Consider the following 20716-nt stretch of genomic DNA (forward strand, 5'->3'; position numbering starts at 1 on the left):
ATTCGTGAGAAATTCCTCTCAATGTGAGAATGTTATGTGGCACAGGGTAACAGGACAATTGTTTCAAAAAGGTTGTACAATATGGACACAACCAAGTACTAGCTGTGGAAAATATAATTCAGATAATTAACTACAATACTTCTCAATAAATGCAATTTGATGCAAAAGTAGATTTAACTCACCATTTGATACATCTTTCTCTGTACGTAACCAGATTATTGCATAATTGTACATAAACCAGTGCTTCCTGGTACAAACCATACACAAATATTGCACACATTGCACACTGTACAACAATATTTAACAGCATTTGGCAAGTCCTAAATGTACATATATCTCTGTGTACAATGCCAGTATAGCAATTGTTTTGAGCATGTGTGTGCCAAATTAACAGATATCTACATGTTATTTTATGTCAGTGCACAGTAATAATGTAGGGCCGTGTTTCTGCTCCTGGGATAGTAACCCAGTGGCCGAGACTAATGATGCGCAGATGCACGATCAAATGCCTGACAACAGCTGAGGAATTTAAATACTGATAATTAAATATCTGAAGTACGACATTAGTATCAGTAACAGTGAAAAATCTGGTAGCTTCATCTACCAGATTAGGATAAAAACTCATTTGGTTTGCTTGTGCTCTTCAAGGAAGGGAATCTCCCATCCTTATCTGATCTGACCTATATGTGACTCCAGACCTGTGACTACATTTATCTCTTTAAAGTCTCCTGAAGTGGTCTGGTGGGACAACTGGCTCAAGGAAGTGGGGATTGGCACCAGCGACACCTACAAATTGTGAATGCATGAAAAATGTCTTTACCTTTTGTCATGAGTTATGTCAGTATAGATCTGTATGCACTGCTCATGAGCATAACAGCCTATTAACATACAATAAGGTACATCATATGACCGTCTGCATCATATAAACACGTGACACTCTCATGGGGTCCAAGAGGTTATCGCACATGGGATCCAAGGCAAGCTGGTTAATTGGATCTAAAATTGCTCAGTGACAGGAGGTAGAGGATAGTGGTGGAAGGTGTTTATCTGTTTGGAAGTGGTTACCTCAGGGATCAGTGCTGGGACCTTTGCTGTTTATGATATACATTAATAACTTGAATGCAAATGCAGGAGGTATGATTAGTAAGTCTGGATAACGTGAAAATTGGTGGCTATAGATATTGAGGAAGGTTGTCTAAGATGTAGATCTGATGGAAAGTTGGGCAAAGCACTGGCAGATGGAATTTAATCCTGGTAAGTGAGAGGTGATGCATTTTGGAAAGTCAATAATAGGACATACACACTAAGTGGTACAGCACTCAGGAATGTGGAATGAACAGAGACACCGAGAGCTCCAAGTCCATAGTTCCTTGAAAGTGGCAACACAGGTCAATAGGGTGATGAAGGAGCCATGTGGTATGCTCTCCTTCATAGGTCAGAGCACAAAATGTAAGAGTTGGTATGTGACTTGATTGACCAGGATGTTGCCTGGATTGGAGGACTTTAGTTATGGGGACAGATTGGATAGCTTGTTTTATGCATGGCATAAAAGAAGACAGTGCTGCTGGTCTTGACAGAATTAAGAAGAAAAATCTCAAAGGTCTACTAAACAATGAAGGTGACCTATTACCAAGACTGTTTACATTGTGGCTCAGGTCGGGTGCCATACCAGAGTGCCTCAAAAAAAGCAGGACAGTATTAATCCCAAAGACTGATGATAAAGAACAGCTGGAGAGTCTGGACAATTGGAGGCCCATTACCATTGGCCCAATGGTCCTCCGACTGTTTACCAAGACCTTAGCGAAACGACTGAGTCGGAGAAAATCAGTCACCGACAAAAGGGATTTCTACTGCATACGCCTGTAATGAGAATATCACCATCCTCAGAAACATCATGAAAGGTTCCAAACGTAGTGGTAAGGAACTCTCTGTTCTTTTTGTTGACCTAGCAAAGGTGTTCGACTCGGTCGGGAATAAACTAATAATGAGATCTCTACAGAGGGTGGGCACGCCGAAGGTCTTCATTGACCTTGTAATGGATTTATATAACAACACTTCTACTGTAGTAGAAGTTGGCGTGGGTAAAACGAACAGAATCGAGATGGGGGGGGGTAAAACAAGGCGATCCCCTTTCGCCGATCCTGTTTAATATCGCTATGGACCCCCTCATCAGGATGTTGGAACACCGTGGCCACAGAGTGGAGATGATAACATCTGTCACAAACCAGCAACAAAAGAAACACACTGAGCATGATTCAGTGTTAAAAACTATTTTATTAATCACTACTTATGATAATACGTAAAATAAAAGTAAAAATGTTAGTATGTTAGAATTCAAAAATGTTAAACCTCGAACGTTAACCCCAAAACTAAACTCTTCGTGTGTGTGTGTGACAAAGTCCAAAACTCCCAGTTCCGGAATGGTTCTTAAAGTTCAGTTCCGCAAGCCATAAGGTGAAACATGAGCAAGGGCTTCTTCAACAACCACCGTTGTCTGAAGATAAGATGTAGATGTAGAAAAACATAGAGAGAGTACATACGAAATCCAAATGTTCCACGATGGAACCCAAACGACACTTCAGTGTTTACTCGGTAGTGACTTCCTCACCCCGAAAAGCATCCGAACCGTGGTCGTCCACATACAAATACCTGTTTCCTTCTACAGGTCAGCAACAAAGTGAACTCCATCGGATTACTTCCAACTTCCATACATGGATTTCAGTGGCAAACACAGTTATTGTTTCTCATCCATCGATAGAGAAAACAAGCAGGCTGGTGTCTCTCTCCCTTCTCTCTCTCTCCTTCTTCTTCTGCCTTCTTCAACAACGTCATTACGTCCTTTATTTTCTATTGACGTAAGCACGCCCCACACACACATACACACACACTCTCTATCTTAAAGGGACTTTCACTGAGTCCATAACACATCAAGCGGATGATCGCGTTGCACAGCACTTGCTTTTGCAGATGACGTTGCAATTTTAAGTGGATCCTACGAGGGCATGGCCAGAAATATTGAGATCTTGAGTGACTTTTGTTAAGGCACCGGCCTGGGGTTAACATCAAGAAAACAAAGGGCTTTCACTGCATCAGTACCCAGAAGATGTACATCTATAATTCTAAAGAACAGTGGCAATTTGGACCGGAAAAACTAGAAATATACCGCCAGGGGACGTTGAAAAATATCTTGGAGCAAAGGTCGACCCCTGGTGTGGGATTTTAAAAGAAAATACAGCGTCGATGCATGGTTTAATAAATTACAAAGGTCAAAACTTCAACCCATGCAAAAAGGCATATTGCTCCGTACCTATAAATAAAATTATATAAGGTATAGATAGGGCAGATAGAATCTTCTCCCATGGTAGGTGACAGAAGGGAGTTTTAAGCAGGCAGAGGGGGTGACCTGATAGAGGCAAAATTATATTAGATAGGGCAGATAGAATCTTTTCCCCATGGTAGGTGACAGAAGGGTTTTTTAAAGAGGATTTGAGGGGGAGGTTTATGGGCTTTTTTTTTAAAGAGAGTGGTTGAAATCTGGAACTCACTGCTGGGGAGGTGGATTCAGATATAATTACTGCATTTAAGAGATATTTAGATATACAGACGTAGAAGGATTACAGACTTAATGGGGGAAAATGGGATGAATGTAGATGGGCAAACAGGTCAGCATGGATGTGGTGGGCCGAAGGGCCTATTTCTGTGCTGTATGGCTGTATAAAACAATTCTGTCAATACAGAGCTCTACTAGGGACTTTGACATGGCTTATCCGCCCTTGGCTGCTTGGCTTTCTCTCGGTTCCTTCAATTCCATCTCCTGCTTTCTCTGCTGGTACAGATCCTGCAGGTACTTGTCTGGCTCAATCCCACTTGCCCGGAGCTCGCCCATGACTTTCTCCAACCTATGCAAAGTTCTGGCGCCTCTCACTTTTCGCCCAGCAATGTACAGAGCAAACTCCGTGGCGTCGAGCAGCCGGCAGGTGTCCGCCTCGCAGAGGTCGCGGCACTGTCTGGCCTTGTCCAGGCCTGGAAAGAAAGTGAGCCCGGCCATCTTCTCCAAGGTCTGCAGATTCACTTGATACTCAGTCAGCCGATGCTCGAAACCAATTGGTTCGTTGGGCACCACAAAGGCTCCCAGTGACAACAGTCCAGTTGATGCGCTGTCCTTTTGTGCGAGGATCACTTTATACAGGTGTGTTGGTACAGCAACCTCATTCGACCCTATTACCTGATTTGAGAGAGAGGGGACAATGACAAGACCAAGCACACAACCAAAGCTGGGACACTGCAGATACTCAGGCTGAGACCAATAAGTTTCCAGACACTAAGCAGATTGTGACCCCATTGAAGGGCAAACTATTTCCTTCTTCAGAGGAACTGCAAGTTCAGAAATAATTTGAAAAGGGAAATCAGGGCAGCTGGTTGGACAGTGCAGGCTGCCAGTTAATCATAGAACAGTACAGCACAATACAGGACCTTCAGCCCACAATGTTGTGCCGACCTTTAAACCTCACCTAAGACTATCTAACCCCTTCCTCCCACATATCCCTCTACTTTAAATGCCTCCATATGCTTATCTAGCAACCTCTTGAACTTGACCAATGTACCTGCCTCCACCACTGTCCCAGGCAGCGCATTCCATGCCCCAACCACTCTCTGGGTAAAAAACCTTTCTCTGATATCTCCCTTGAACTTCCCACCCATTACTTTAAAGCCATGCCCTCTTGTATTGAGCATTGGTGCCCTGGTTAAGGTAGGTAGGTAGGATCCTACAAAGTTAAGGTAGGATCCCAAAAGCAAAGAGGGGAGCTAATTACTTCCTTCCTTGTCATCTGCTGAGGTGTATTTTATTACGTTTCGCTGACAATTTTTGCTTTTATTTTGTACTATTATTCTTCCTGTACTGCAAGAGCTAGACCACACCCTGCAGTGAAATGGCCAGCTGAGAAATACAAGCTTCACAGTGTGTCCTGCGCTTGAATTTTTAAATTTTTTTAACATTTTATTTGACTGGCAGTGGTTCTTTTCAGGTTTTTCTTCATGATGGACAAAATCAAATATTTTATTTAAAAACACCCAACATCTGATCTCTATAAAAGGCAACAATATCAAAATCTGTAGTAATAATTATTTTTTTCAACAAAATACTTTACATTCCTTCCTCTAATCACAAAGACCTGTTGCTTCCTGTCCACTTTCACTCTTCCTTCCTTGCCTCCTTCACACCACTTACCAGAGGTTCCCAAAACAAACAGGCTTTGCTGGTATCACACCTTCTGACTACAAGTAACTTGGTCTTTCTCTTTGACTCTATCAGACCTGGTCATTTCTGCCAGTCATCCATCTATGACTTTACTTGTTTTTTTTACCTTCCATTAGCATAGTCTGGCCTGCTGGGTAGACCTACAGCCCTCGTTATCTGCTTCGAACCACATTTTCTCCTTTGGTCTCAACCAGTCAGAGATATTACAGCGCCAGCGACCCAGGTTCAATTCCGGCCACTATCTGTAAGGAGTTTGTACGTTCTCCCCGTGTCTGTGTGGGTTTCCTCCGGGTTCTCCGGTTTCCTCCCACATTCCAAAGATGTACAGGTTAGGAAGTTGTGGGCATGCTACAGTGGTGCTAGAAGTGTGGCAACACTTGCAGGCTGCCCCCCAGAACACTATGCAAAAGATGCATTTCACTGTGTTTCGATGTACGTGACTAATAAAGATATCTTATCTTATCCTACCCACTGCACTTTCTCTGTAGCTGTGACACTTTACTTTGTACTGTTACTGTTTTTACCTGTACTGCATCAATGCACTTTGTACTAACTCAATGTAACTGCACTGTGTAATGAATTGACCTGTACGATCGGTTTGTAAGACAAGCTTTTCACTGTACCTCGGTACAAGTGACAATAATAAACCAATACCAATATTCTCCGTAGGTACTCATACTATTCAAGTGTCTTGACTGGAAGGTAATCTCAGAGACTATCTGACCACAGCGCCCTTACAAGTGGCTTATGATTACACCACCCATACGTTAGCCTTCATCATCACATCAAATCTGGGTTGCAATTTGGCTGGAAGGGACTTACTCAGAGGACTTGGAGTGGAAATATTGTGTACCGCTAGGGGGCTCTATCTGATTTCACCCTCTGTGCAGCCATGAGATCGAGTGGCAGTCAGCCCTCCCCAGTAGACCTTCCCCCGGCATCATTCCTTCCTTGCCTGTCTAATCCTCATGTCACCCTGTGCTACGATCCCACTGGTCACGATTGGGAGAAGGAGCACTTCTACGAGCTGTGTGAAGGACACACGGCTAAGACACAATTGACAGGGAAAGTTGAGGGACCGCAAGAAACCGCCCTGACTGCAGAAGTACCGGATAAGTTGTAGAAGCAAACAGGATTAATTCACCCATGTTACACTCACTGTTAATAAGGGACATACAGCTAAGGAACCCGGTGTTTGGACACAATGTTTGGTGAATCTTGCTGATCCTAATTTGATTACTAAGCAGGAGTTCCCTCAAGGTGTGTTGATCTACTGGATGACCACTCAAGAAATTTTTGGTATATTGAAATGTCACTGGCCACAGGACAAGACAGAGAGTTGTGGACACAGCCCAGTGCATCACAGACACCAGCCTCCCCTCCTTGAACTCTGTCTTTACCTCTCATTGTCTTGGTGAAGCAGCTAGCATAATCAAAGACCCCACCTACCCGGATCATTCTCTCTTCTCCCATTGGGTAGAAGATACAGGAGCCTGAAGGCACATACCACCAGACTTAAGGACAGCTTCTACCCCACTGTGATAAGACTATTGAACAGTTCCCTTATATGATAAGATGGACTCTGACCTCATGATCTACCTTGTTGTGACCTTGCACACTATTGCACTGCACTTCCTCTGTAGCTGTGACACTTTACTCTGTACTGTTATTGTTTTTACCTGTACTACATCAATGCACTCTGTACTAACCCAATGTAACTGGACTGTGTAATGAATTGACCTGTACGAACGGTATGCAAGACAAGTTTTTCACTGTACCTCGGTACAAGTGACAATAATAAACCAATACCAAATACCACCCCTACCCCACTTTCTCTGCTATTGTGAACTAACTAGTTTTTCTCTGTCCTAGTTCTGACGGAGGATCTCGCACCTGAAGCGTTCACAGCTCCTCTCTCCACCTGTGGAATGTTTCCAGCACTTTGTTTTTATTGAGGATTTGCCAGTAGGTGCATTTTGCAGATCACATCTGGCATTATTAGTGAAAATGTACATTCTGCATGGTTAAAATGTATTGTTAGTACATAGTTTTACATACAGGCCTTTAGGGATTTTGTTTTTTTTATTGATTATAATAAAAATCAAGCTGTAGATTTATTTACTGTAGTTTCTACCAACCTGACTGATTGCATCACCACCTGGTATGGAGGCTCCAATGCACAGGATCGAAAGAGGCTGCAGAGGTTTGTAGACTCAGCCAGCTCCATCACGGGCACAACCCTCCCCACCATTGAGGGCATCTTCAAGAGGCGGTGCCTCAAGAAGGCAGCATCCATCACTAAGGATCCTCACCATCTGGGACATTCCCTCTTCATACTACCATCGGGGAGGAGGTACAGTAGCCTAAAGATGCACACTCAACGTTTCAGGAACAGCTTCTTCCCCTCTGCCATCAGATTTCTGAACAGTCCATGAACCCTACCTCGTTATTCCTCTTTTGCACTATTTATTTTTGTAACATAGTAATCTTTATGTCTTGCACCGTACTGCTGCCGCAAAACAACAAATTTCACGACATATATCAGTGATAATAAACCTGATTCTGAATGTACTGTCACTTTCCACCTTCTCTGAAATTTGAAACTAACTTTTCTCCCTTTCTCAATTCTTCTACCCGAGACACTAACTCTGTTTCTCTTTCCATAGATACAGCCCGACTCCTGAGTATTCCCAGTGTTTTCTGCTATATTTCAGATTTCCAGCATCTGCAGTTTTTTTTAATTTTTGCCGGCTAAGTGACTTCGGGTACACCAGTTCGACTGGAGTCCTGGCCAAGTGTTAAAGTCCACACAACGCTGCACTATAATCTGTTCTTCGATCACTCTTATTCTGAAGGAAACTTCTATTTTCATACCAAGTGGAAAGGATAGCCAGTTGGACAGCTACAAGATATCCTCTGCTTTCTGACGCTGCTGCACTTGAAATCTGAGTTGATCTGAACGACAGCTAAATAGGTTTGATAATTAGATCACTTGTTCTGTATTGAGGGGTGGCCACGGCTGGTAATATCATCTTTACATCAGTCTAAAAGGCATTTCAATTTACATCAGCATGTTCTATGTCACAGGAGATGGCAACAGGTGGCCTCCAGAGGAGTTGTCCTCTGCTGGTACAGAAACCAACTGCAACATTAATTATCATCAAGCTGTCAGAGTTGACACAGTCTTCCTTCAACACTGTGGACTGAATACAAGGCTCATTTCAAAACACAGACAGCACAGCACGGGAGGGGAGGATACAGTTACAACGTCGGGATCTCATATGTAAAACTCTGATACAACTAATTTGTCTTGATGAGACAAAGGGATTCACACAATAACAGCATCACTATAGGTTATTATCCACTACTACTTGGTATTGGTTTATTATTGTCACGTACCAAGGTACAGCAAAAAGCTTGTCTTGCATACTGATCGTACAGATCAATTCATTACACAGTGCAGTTACATTGGGTTAGTACAGAGTGCGTTGAGGTAGTACAGGTAAAAACAATAACAGTACAGAGTAAAGTGTCACAGCTACAGAGAAAGTGCAATAAGGTGCAAGGTCACAACAAGGTAGATTGTGAGGTCAGAGTCCATCTTATTGTAGAAGGAAACTGCTCAATAGTCTTATCACAGTGGGGTAGAAGCTGTCCTTAACTCTGGTGGTATGTGCCCTCAGGCTCTTGTATCTTCTACCCGATGGAAGAGGAGAAGAGAGAATGACCCAGGTACTGTAATCTATAAGTCATAGGTGAGTGAAAATTTTGCCCTCTCTACAATACCAACACTACAATTCAGTCAACGGGACCATGTTGTTCAAGCTTAGGATTCCAAATGTGAACAACTGCAATTTCTTTTGTTTAAGTTTTTACCTTTCAATTGCTCCTTGTCCTAGGTCTCGGGTCACACATAACTTGAAGACAGTCCCCAGACACTTGAATGGGATTCTCCTTGGGAAGGCATTTTATGCCAACTGCACACTAAAGCTGAAGTGCAGGAAACCTTATACCAATGTCTAAAAATCTACTCAGTACTAGGTGAATCCCATCAGGTGGCCATCGATAAGCTTCATAAGGAACATGGTCTCAGATTTAAAGGATTTAGCATTTGCCAATAAATCTGTGTGCAGTTCATCCCTGGGTAATGAACGGGTTCCGTTTTACAAATTTTTCTCGATTAGAGGGAATGTGCTATGAGGAGAGGTTGGACAAACTTGGGTTGTTTTCTCTGGAGCAGCAGAGGCTAAGGGGAGACCTGACAGAAGTTTATAAGATTATGAGAGGCATAGATAGAGTAGAAAGCTGGTATCTTTTTCCTGGGGTTGAAATGTCTAATACTAGAGGGCATGCATTTAAGGCAAGGGGGGTAAGTTCAAAGGAGATGTGCAGAGTGGTGGGTGCCTGGAATGCGCTGCCAGGGGTGATGGTGGAGGTAACTACGACAGAGGCTTTTAAGAGGATCTTAGATCTACACATGAATGTGCGAGGAATGGAGGGATATGGACATTGTGTAGGCAGAAGGGATTAGTTTAATTAGGCATTTAATTAGTTGAGCATAACATTGTGGGGTGAAGGGCCTGTTCCTGTGCTGTACTGTTCTACACCCATAAGTTGATTTTGTCCGTAAGTCAGAAAACACACAAAAATCACACGATATGGTAATCACACCTCCACAGTATTGCAATGAACGGCATCAAAAGCACACAAGTCTGATAAGAAAGAACATCTACTAAAAGTGGGGAGGGAGGGAGAGAAAGAAAGAGAGAGAAAAAACTAGTAGGGATGAATGGATGTACATATATCGCATTTTTGAATTTAATAATATGATGGGAGCTCCATCGTATATAGGTGTGTCCATAAGTCATGCGTTCATAACCCAGGGATGGCCTGTACTGACTTAGAAAATCAAGTTGTTTTAATTATAAAAGCTCCCATTCATCTATTCTATTATAACCAGATCTGTTGGTTTACGGTAACTAAATGCTACATTCTGTAACCAGTTTTATTTTGAGAAGTAGGGCATATACAATCACACAATCTGCCTGTATCTATTGCTGTGCTGTTGGAGAAATATTTGGAGTACCCCGTGAAGGATTAATGTCAGTCACTTGACACGAGAAGAAAAGGATAGGATCTGAAAATCTAAATCTCTGAGAAACTAGACTCACAATGAAGTAAGATGCGTGCCAGAAATGTTTACTGTCTAGCGTGAATCCAGAACGTTTGCAAACCAAAAGGAGTAACAGCTAATTCCTGGTCATCACAAGGCCTGCTAGAAAGGAACTGGAAACCAAACAGCTCAAAGGTAAATAGGTCTGACGTACTAACAAATGGAAAGAAATGCATTGGAGATGAGATGAAACTTGCAGGAAAGGAAGGCAGGCAGGCACAGTAGTGTAACAGTTAGCGTAAAGCTATTACAGTGCCAGCGACCCGAGTTCAATTCCCGCCGCTGTCTGTAAAGAGTTTGCACATTCTCCCTGTGGCTGTGTAGGTTTCCTCCAGGTGCTCCGGTTTCCTCCCACATTCCAAAGACGTACGGGTTAGGAAGTTGTGGACATGCTATGTTGGTGCCAGAAGTGTGGCGACACTTGCGGGCTGCCCCCAGAACACTCTACACAAAAGATGCATTTCACTGTGTGTTTCGATGTACATGTGACTAATAAAGATATTTAATCTTAAAAATGACTTGAACGGAACTCTTGTATGTTAAGGATGAACGCTTGGCCTGACAATCTAATTCATCATGGCCCTTGCACCTGATTATCTACCTGCACTGCACTTTCTCTGTAACTGTAAAACTATATTCTGCATTCTATTATTGCTTTTCCCTTGTACTACTTCAATGTCCTTACGTTTTGAAATTACCTGTATGGATGGCATGCAAAACTAAGTTTTTCACTGTATCTCAGTACATGTGACAATAATAAAGCAATTCCAATACCTAAATGAAACCAATCAAAAGTAGTAGATACAGAGAGTGACACCAGGACTGATGGGTTAGGCCCACCAGAAAGATTAAGCAGAGTGGATGCCATTTCTCTGGAATAGAGAAGACTGAGTGACCAGATGGAGATCTCCAAGATGAGGGAAATGTTTGATAGAGCAGGTGTTTCTACTTGAAACGCAGCAGATCATAAATATAAAACAATTACTAAAATAAAATGTAAGGAATTAAGAAACCCCTTTACCCAGGGTAGAGTTAGTGTGGATCTCACTAATGCAGAGAGTTGAGGAGAGCAGCATTAGACGGGGAAGTTAAACAAACACACATTGGAGAAAGGAATACAATGGGAATTACAGAAGGATGGGGGGAGTCCTGGAACACAACGGCAACATGGACTGAAGAGTCTGCTTCTGATCTGGAAACACTGTGTAACAAATAGATAAACATGTTTATACCTATTTGCTGGGATGACACTTTTGGCTCAGTTCTGTGGCTTGGGACCATGGGCTTCTTGATATTCAGTGGATTGTTTTCATTTCTCCTTACACATCTTTACAAGACACAGATCAGTGACTTTCACTATTGCTTTTCAATTTGGATCAGGGAGGGTCCACAAGCTTTATTGACCTGCTGCTCATTTGAAACTGGACATATTAGTCCCTCAAATAGCATCAGTAAAGGAAGATCTTCTGATCAGTATTAAGATCGCTGTTTGTGGGAGAATGCCGTGCACAAATTACCTAACATAAGAAACAAAAGCAAGAAGAGGCTATTTGGTCCTTCTAACCTGTTCTGCCATTTAATAATCATGGCTGGTCTTCTGGTCTTGATTTATTATTATTGTCACATGTACCAGAATACAGTGAAACTCTTTTGTTTGTGTGCCATCCAGACAGATCATTCCGGACGCAAGCAGTAAAAAGGAAAACAGAATGCAGAAAAAAAGTGTTATAGGTACAGAAAGAATGCGGTGCAGGTAGACAAATAAAGTGCAAGGGCCACAAGGAGGTAGATCGAAAGATCTTTAGCATATGTGCTACTTCCCTGTGCTAACCCCATAACCATTTCTTTAATATCTAAAAATCTATCCATCATCTAAAGATCATGTTTTGTACATTATTCACAACATATTAACAACACAAGAGGCCACCCTTTGGCCCATCGAGTCCATGCCAACTCCTAGCAGAGAAACCTCATGAGGCCCAATTCCCTTCGCCTTTTTTCCTCGTACTCCTGCAATTTATTCTCTCTCACATGCCCATCAAGTTCCCCTTTCATTCCTACCTACACCAAAGGGGCGATTTACAGTAGGCAATTAGCCAACTGGTACGTTGCTTGACCCACCAAAAGTTCCTCCAGCAGATTGTTTGTTGCTCCAGAATCCAGCCTCTGCGGTCTCGTCTCCAGCATGCTTGTCGGATGTGGTAAGAAACTAGAGCACCAGAGGAAACCCATGCGGTCATGGGGAGAACATACAACTCCGCACAGACAGCACCTAAGGTCACGATCGATCCAGGGTCCCTGGAGCTGTGAAGCGGCAGCCCTAACAGCAGTTATATTATGTTAGTTATAAACTGCATTGGGGAATCCTGAGGCTCTGAACAAGAGATGCAATGTTATATTTTAATATAGCCCACCCTAACAAGTCAGGAACTGTGCATTGCACTTATTCAGTAATGGCTCACACAGTGAATTATTTCCATTGCACACATTAATATTTTTAAGTAGTGAAAACAGAGTTTCCTTCCTTCCAAAGTTAGAATGGTGGGTGGAGGTCCACCAGGAATGTGCTGATATCTGCAGGGGATTCCCCCCATATAGAAAACTTGGAAGTCATTCAAAAAACAGATGAAACTGGCAATCAAGCAGCCAGACATGCAAATGCCATTCACCTTCACAAGTATAGCAACAGAGCAAGTGTGCTTCAGTGGTGATTTGTGTGCATTACATTTAAGTACTATTTTAGAGCTTGCAAGCTATTTTGAAATGAACATTTGTTGCTGCAAAAAATTCAAACCATGCTGAAAAAAAAAGTTTAAAACAAATCCAGCATCTGATGAGAGGATCAGCTAAAGCTACAAAACTTAGGGCAGGAAAACAGACCCCAAATCTCTCAAGGCACTTCATAACAGAATTTGACTTTGACCCACTGAAGCCACTGGGCTGGAATGCACTCAATCTGAAAGACTTCCCTCGCTCGCTCAAGCTGGCCCCATAAGCCAAATTAACCCCTTGCCACCACTCGACTCCCAACCACTTCCAGGGCTCAGTTCTACTGCCGCCCAGTGGGTGGAGAGGACAACCAGCCCTCTAGATGACCAATGAAAATCAAAGAAACTGCAGGTGCCAGAAATCTGAAACAAAAACAGTAAGTGCAAGAGGAACAACAGGTCAAGCAGTAGGCAGTTAACCAACTGGCATGTTCTCTCCTACCTTCTCACCTTTCCAGTTCTGCCGGACAGTCGCAGAGCCAGAGATCATACAGCACAGAAAGAGGCCCTTCGGCCCCACTTGTCCATGCTAACCAAGTTGCCTAACTAGCTAGCTAGCTGCAGACTTGTAACTCAAAATATTAATTGTTTCTCAATCCATAGATGCTGTCTGACCTGCCAAGTCTTTCCAGCATTTTCTGTTTTTACCCTGGGTGACACCGTGTCCCCGGCACTGCTCTGACAGCTCGTGCCCTCAAAGACCTGCCACACTATTTCTAAACGTCTCTGCTAATCAGAGGCATTTAAAATTTTGAAATTGATTTGAAATTTGAATTTGAAGAAAAATGTGAAACTTCAAAAAAAAAGTTAAATAATGCAACTATTTAAAAACACATTAATGGCAAGTTATAAGATGCATTTTGAAAGACAGGGAAGTTAGGGCTGCTAACAAGTGAAAAGTCAATTCCTAACAGGTTACTGATTTTCCAGTGCTACTCATAACATAATTAAAACATCCATTTGTCCAAGGAAACACAATAATGCATCATTTTAAGATAATGGTATGGGAAGTTCATCAGTAGCAATTGAGGTATACACTAAGAAGCTAAACACTTTTCCAAATCACTACCCTTTGTGATTGGGGCTAGGTCTTCAGAGAGTAAACTACTCTCCTCCAAATATAAATGTAGCACCCTCCACATTCCTGTTGTTAAATCTATTGTCTGAAATGGTATAAAGTTGTCAAGTCAGCATAGTCACTAGGTTCTATCGAGTGGCTAAAGAACTTTGATCTACAAGAATGAGGGGTGATCTTATTGAAACACAAGACCCTGGGGCATAACAGGGCAGATGTTAACATGTTTCCACTAGTGGGAGAATCTTGAATGAGGGAACACTGTTGCAAGATTAGGGGTGGTCATTTAAAACTGAGGTACAAAGGAACGTCTCATATGAGATGGTGTGTCTCTGCAACTTTCTATCTTGGAGAGTTGTGGAGCCTAGATAATTGGGGTTATTTAAAGTAGATACATTTTTGAAAGATCAGGGAATTGGGGGTCATGGGGAACTGGCTGGAGAAGAGATTGGCCCTGGGGCAGATGGTCATACTGAACGGCAGGACAGGTTTGAGGGGCTGAGTGGCATACTCTTGCCCTATCCCAGGTTGATCCCGATACACACTGCAGGATTACAGCTGGAGAACACAACTGGTGCTGGCATTCCTCGGTATGAGGAGGGAAGTTGACTGTAGATCCTAGCCTGCCTCAGCTACAAAGTGCTGAGTTGATTTACAGCATCAGGCTCAGCTGTGATGCTTGCAAAGTTTAAACAGCCTTTTGATACCAGCAGTGAGGATGGGAGGAGGGGGTGCATTTTCTTTGGTAGACGGTCCCCTTGGGACTAGCAGTACGTTTGGAGCTGCTGCATGCCTGACAGTGACTGCAAGTGCAGAAAAAATGCGGCCCGATTTATATTCCCATGGCAAACAAATTCAGGATTCATTTTGCTGGCTGCTCCAATCATTCTGCTTGATCCTTAAAACTGTCATGATGTAGGGGCTGGAGCAACTGCTGCTATTAAAGCAACAAAAAGATTAATGGTGAGGAGAAAAAGAAAGGAAATAAGTTGCAAGCGAGTGACCTGTCTGAGAATAACAGCGAGAGAAAAGGGAGGGGGAGTGAGTGAAAGGTCCAGTCTGCTGAAACTAGAGTCAGGATGATTTTTTTGTAGTATGTTACCGGCCAAAAACAGTGAACAAAACCAGAGGAGACACAAGAGACTGCAAGCACTGGAATCTGGAGCAACAAACACCCACACCCTCCTCCCACTGGTTCACCTCCCTCCCTTTATTCCATGGTCCACTGTCTATCTTCTTCAGCCCTTTGCCTCTTCCACCTATCACCTTCAAGCTTCTTACATCATTTCCACTCTCCCCCTCCCTCAACCGGATCCACCTATCGCCTGCCAGCTCTTGCTCCACCCCTTCCCTCCACTTTTTTATACCGGCTATCTCCCCTCTTTCTTTCCAGTCCTGTTGAAAGGGCCTCGACCCAAAGCCTCGACTGTCCGTTTCCCTCCAATTGATGCTGCCTGACCCGCTGAATTCCTCCAGCACTTTGTGTGTTGCTCCAGACTCCAGCATCTACTATCTGCCGGAGGAACTCAGTGGATCGAGCAGCATCTGTGGGAGGCAAGGAACTGTCGACGTTTTGGGTCAAGTCCTACATGAGGACTGAACAAAACCAGTCTGACCCAGGATTTTACGCATTATTAAGGAGGAACAATAAATGCTGGCTTTGCCAGTGATGTCCACATACTGTAAATGAATGAAAACGAATTCCATTCTATTTAATTCCACTCTATTCTAATCTGTTTAATCTGGGCAAATATGAGGTGTTGCATCTTGGGAAGTTAAATGCAAGGGGAAAATATGCAGTAAATGGCAGGACGCTTAGCAGCACTGATGTACAGAGGGATCTTGGGGTCCAAGTCCATAGCTTCCTGAAAGTAGCAACACAAGTAGATAAGGTTATAAAGAAAGCACACAGCACACTTTCCTTCATCGGTCGGGGTGCTGAGTTAAAAGTCGGGAAGTCATGTTGCAACCGTATAAAACTTTGGTTAGGCTCCATTGGGAGTAGTGTGTGTAGTTCTGGTTGCCCCATTTACAGGAAGGATGTGGATACATTTGGAGAGGATGCAGAAGAGGTTCACCAGGATGTTGTCTGGATTAGAGAGTATTAGCTATAGGGGGAGGGAGGGGGGGGGGGGAAGAGGGGGGGGGAGGGGGGGGTGGAGAGGGGGGGGAATAGAGAGAGAGAGAGAGAGAGAGAGAGAGAGAGAGAGAGAGAGAGAGAGAGGGAGAGAGAGAGAGAGAGAGAGATAAGAGAGAGAGAACAAACAATGTGTAGAAGTTTGTAATGAAAGCCAGAGCCGCTGCAGGGAACTGAAGCCATGAAGATTATGTTGAATATATCCAGCAGATTAGATCATATCTATGGAGAGATAAAATATTATAGATAGATAAACTTACAGTGAAACTGGCCAGCTCTAGATTAAACAAAGAAATAAATTAACTGAAATTGTTAAATTTGATGTTGAGTCCTGAAGGTTGCGACATGACCCAAGAGATGAGCTGCTGTTCCTCAAGCTTATGATGAGCACAGTAGCAGCAGTTTGTACCACCTACAGGATGCACTGCAGCAAATCACCTAACTCCTTAGACAGCACTTTCCAAGCTCATGATCTCTACCAGCCAGAAGGACAAGGGCAGCAAAAGCATGGGAACATTACCTCTTGGAATGTGCCCTCCAAGTCACACACCATCCTGACTTGGAAATATATCACCATTCCTTCACCGTCACTGGGTCAAAATCCTGGAACTCTCTCCCTAACAGCATTGTGGATATATGCGCACCTCAAGGACTGCACTGTTTCAAAAAGGCAGCTCACCACCTTCTCAAGGGCACCTATGGTCAGGCAATTAAATGCTGACTCAACGAAGCCCCCATACCTTAAGTGAATTAAAAAGATTATTATTGTAAATTCCCCAGTTACCATGGTGGTATTTGAACCTATAGCTCATTATCTACCCAGGCCTCTGAGTACAAGTGCAGGAACTTAACCAGAGCCAAGAGTGAGACAAGCAAAAAAGTAACAGTTAAAAAGGAAAATCATAAATATTTAAGTTAAGCTAGCAGAATACAAAATGCTGGGCCCAACAAGATGCAGTCATGGATCCTGTGGTAAGAAGTGTCTTGGGTTTTAAAATGATGTTTTTAGGTTCTGATGAATATGCACTTATGTTTGATGATTGGAAAGTGGCCAATGAAGTAGACATTTGTGGAAAAAAACACACAGCCAAGCTGGATAATTCCAGGCCAATTAGCTTAACATCTGCAGTAGAGAAAATTATACATCAGTTAATTGAGAATGAAATGATCAAGTGCCTGTTAGGTGCAGCCAGCAAAAATTTCAAAAGGGACAATCTTGCTTGAGAAGCAGTGTAAAATACTTGGAGACAGTAACAGACTAATAAAGGCAAAAAATAATTTGTTGAAACAATCTGAGGATAGTACAAGATATAGATATCTGGCAGAGAATTTAATGTATTTTAATTCAACATCTCTGACAATATCAGGCTGCTTTCATTCTCTTTATGGTTTCAATAGCGCCTCTGAACCCTACCCTAATTGAATCAAGGCTTTGCTAGTCTCTAATGATATACATTTCTCTTTTCCCTATAATTATACATCTCAAACTCAGATGCTTTGACTCCTCCCTGTTCCGAGTGGCAGCAGGGAAAATATTCTGAAGGTTGTTATACACAGACCCTCTCATCTCATCTCACCTCGTAGGTAATAGTTTTCTTTCCATCGGCTCCTGATGTTGGTAGAGTCAGAGGGCCAGAAATGACCCAAACGTTTTCGTACCGCTGGCACAGCTCTCGACAGTACATTTCCAACCTGCCAAAAACAACATGAATGCCTTGCATGAATTAATAGCTTCACTTCTTTTCTTTAGTAAGCTACTGCTGGCCATGCCTTTAGCTGCCTAGGTCCTAAACTGCTACTGATCAACATACAGTAAAAGTTCAGTTATTCAGCATTTCACAAACTGCCCAAACCAGTAGAGGGAGAGCCCAGGCTGGAGGGACAGCGCTGAGGGAGCACCCAGGCCGACAACAGCTTGACTGGCCTGTGCTGGGTAACCAAGCCTTTAGCATACTTAAATCATGTGTTAATGCCGACTTGTCACCAAACCGTTAGTCAGCTGGCAGGCACAGTAGTGCAGGGCAGGCATGGTAGCGTGGTGGTTAGCATAACGCTTTACAGCACCAGTGACCCGGGTTCAAATCCAGCCGCTGTCTGTAAGGAATTTGTACATCCTCCCCGTGTCTGCGTGGGTTTCCTCCAGGTGCTCCAGTTTCCTCCCACATTCCAAAGACGTATGGGTTAGGAAGTTGTGGGCATGCTATGTTGGCGCTGGAAGCGTGACGACACTCTACGCAAAAAATGCATTTCATTGTGTTTTGATGTACATGTGACTAAACATATGTATCTCACGTAGCTAAGAACCAGTTTATTGATACTGCTTCCACAATGCATTAAGGATGTTACATAGATGCAAATTGTTCTACTTCTGCAGATTATTGATTTTTTTCATCCACTTTTCTCACCATTTCCAGTAAACCATTAGTCTTCAATGGAGCAGTTTCACAGAGGCAAGCAGGCACCTCAACTAGATGCCCATCATTCATGTGTGAAACCCAAGTGACTTTCTTGCATTCAATATTCCTGATATGTCTTCCTACACAATAACTGAGTGCTTATAGAAAGATAAGAGAATGCTGAAAATATGAAATACAGACAACGCCGTAAGTGCTCCAGGTCACACAGCAACCGTGAAGAGGAGCAGATTTAACTCCCCAGACCCTGCTGGAAAATGCTGGCAGTGTGTTATCTGTTTCACTGCAGTTGTGTTATCTGTTTAAACCCTTCCCAGCCCCATCTGTCCATCAACCTTCCTCACCTGGATCCACTTATCACTTGCCAGCTCCTGTCTCACTCTTCCCCCCTCACCTCTTTATATTGGCCATCCCTCCTTTACACTCACAGTCCTGATGAAGGGTTTTGACTCAAAATGCCCATATGCCTCCACAGATGCTGCCTGAGCTAATGAATTCCTCACAGTGTGTTTTTTTTGCACCAGATCCCAGCATCTTCAGTCTCCTGTGTCTCCAGCTGTTTAAACAGCAGGTCCAAAACTTCCATACATGCGCTGTCAAAAACTAAGCCTATCAGTTCACTCCACTGCAGGATGCCAGACGGAGCTTCAGCCTGCTGTAATTCCCCAGCACTTACACCGAGGAATTGCTTCTACTATCTTGCACCAGATCATGTCTCAATGAAACATCATGGTATTAGAACAGTACAACACAGTACCGGCCCTTTGGCCCACGATGTTGTGCTGACCTATATAAACCTTATCCACATTTAATATATCCCCCTCTCTACTTCACCTCCCATAACCCTCTATTTTTCTTTCAACCACATATTGTAGCAGAGGAAGCCACTCAGCCCATTGAGAATGCAAGCTCCACACAAACAGCAGCAGAGACCGGCGTTACTGAAGCTGTGACACAGCAGCTCTAACTGCTGCACCACTGCGTCACCCACAGATCGGTAACCCCACTGATTTCAGTGGGGATTCTCAGGCTGCAGAGAAGTAGTAAAGGTGGCAGCAAGTTCACTTTGGTTTCGTCTAACATCGTTCATGATTTTAGCTATTTCTTAAGCAGCATCAAAGGCTCTTTAAAATAACTGACCCTCACACATTTGACAGTCGGCATAACTGGAGGAAGGCGTTTGCTAGCTGTCAAAGCTTTCAGGGAGAGGACAGGGCATCTCAGTTTGCTGTTGAAGGCTCTGTCATCACTCAGGACACGTTGCTGAGTCCAGGCTGCTCTAGGCCCTTCACATCTACACCGAGTACGAGTTCAGGGTAGCCTCAGGATCCAGTCAATCATCTTCCATCGGCACTGATGTATATGTGAGTGCCCTTCAATGTAACAAAAGCATCTGCCATACCATGAGAAACCTGTAGTAAGCTGTGCTCAAGGAACTTTAGGTAATTTCAGTTTAGCTAGTTAGAGTTCAAACTTACTTACACCAGCTTATTTAATCATTATTCATTCCCCAATTTAGGAAGAGAAATATGGAAATGTTTTCAAGTTGAGTATTTCCATCATTTTCTGTTTTTATTTGAAATGCAGAACCCTTATTTCAACTGGTGACTCACAGTTCTAGATTCCTCCACAAATATATCAGAGATCATTCATTCACTCTGATTACAAGCAAATGCATGCTACTAATTAGCACGCGATACTGCTAAATGAAGGGATGGGATCACTTTAGTACAGGAGCACAGTTAAAAATCAAAGCGCAGACATGGTCTTGGGATCTTCGAAGGCCAATGTGATTTACGATTCGGTGATATATCTGGCTTTGATTTTATTTAACAGTATAATGTGCAGTCCCTATAATCAGCATGAATGAACGAACTTGGGTATATTTG

General features: G+C 43.1%; 1 protein-coding gene across 1 annotated transcript in view; it reads right to left on the reverse strand.

Annotated features, from left to right (window-relative positions):
- Positions 1–2257: 2257 nt before the first annotated feature.
- Positions 2258–20716, reverse strand: part of LOC127570554 (nuclease EXOG, mitochondrial-like) — a 37755-nt gene continuing 19296 nt past the window's right edge. Inside the window, exons 5-6 of the mRNA XM_052016216.1 lie at positions 17991–18105; positions 2258–4225 (exon numbers count right to left, since the gene is read on the reverse strand). Coding sequence (XP_051872176.1) covers positions 3764–4225; positions 17991–18105 — 577 coding nt within the window. The 3' untranslated portion in view covers positions 2258–3763. The remainder of the gene's footprint in view (positions 4226–17990; positions 18106–20716) is intronic.

The sequence above is a fragment of the Pristis pectinata genome, chromosome 5, assembly GCF_009764475.1.
Source record: "Pristis pectinata isolate sPriPec2 chromosome 5, sPriPec2.1.pri, whole genome shotgun sequence".
Lineage (NCBI taxonomy): Eukaryota > Metazoa > Chordata > Chondrichthyes > Rhinopristiformes > Pristidae > Pristis > Pristis pectinata.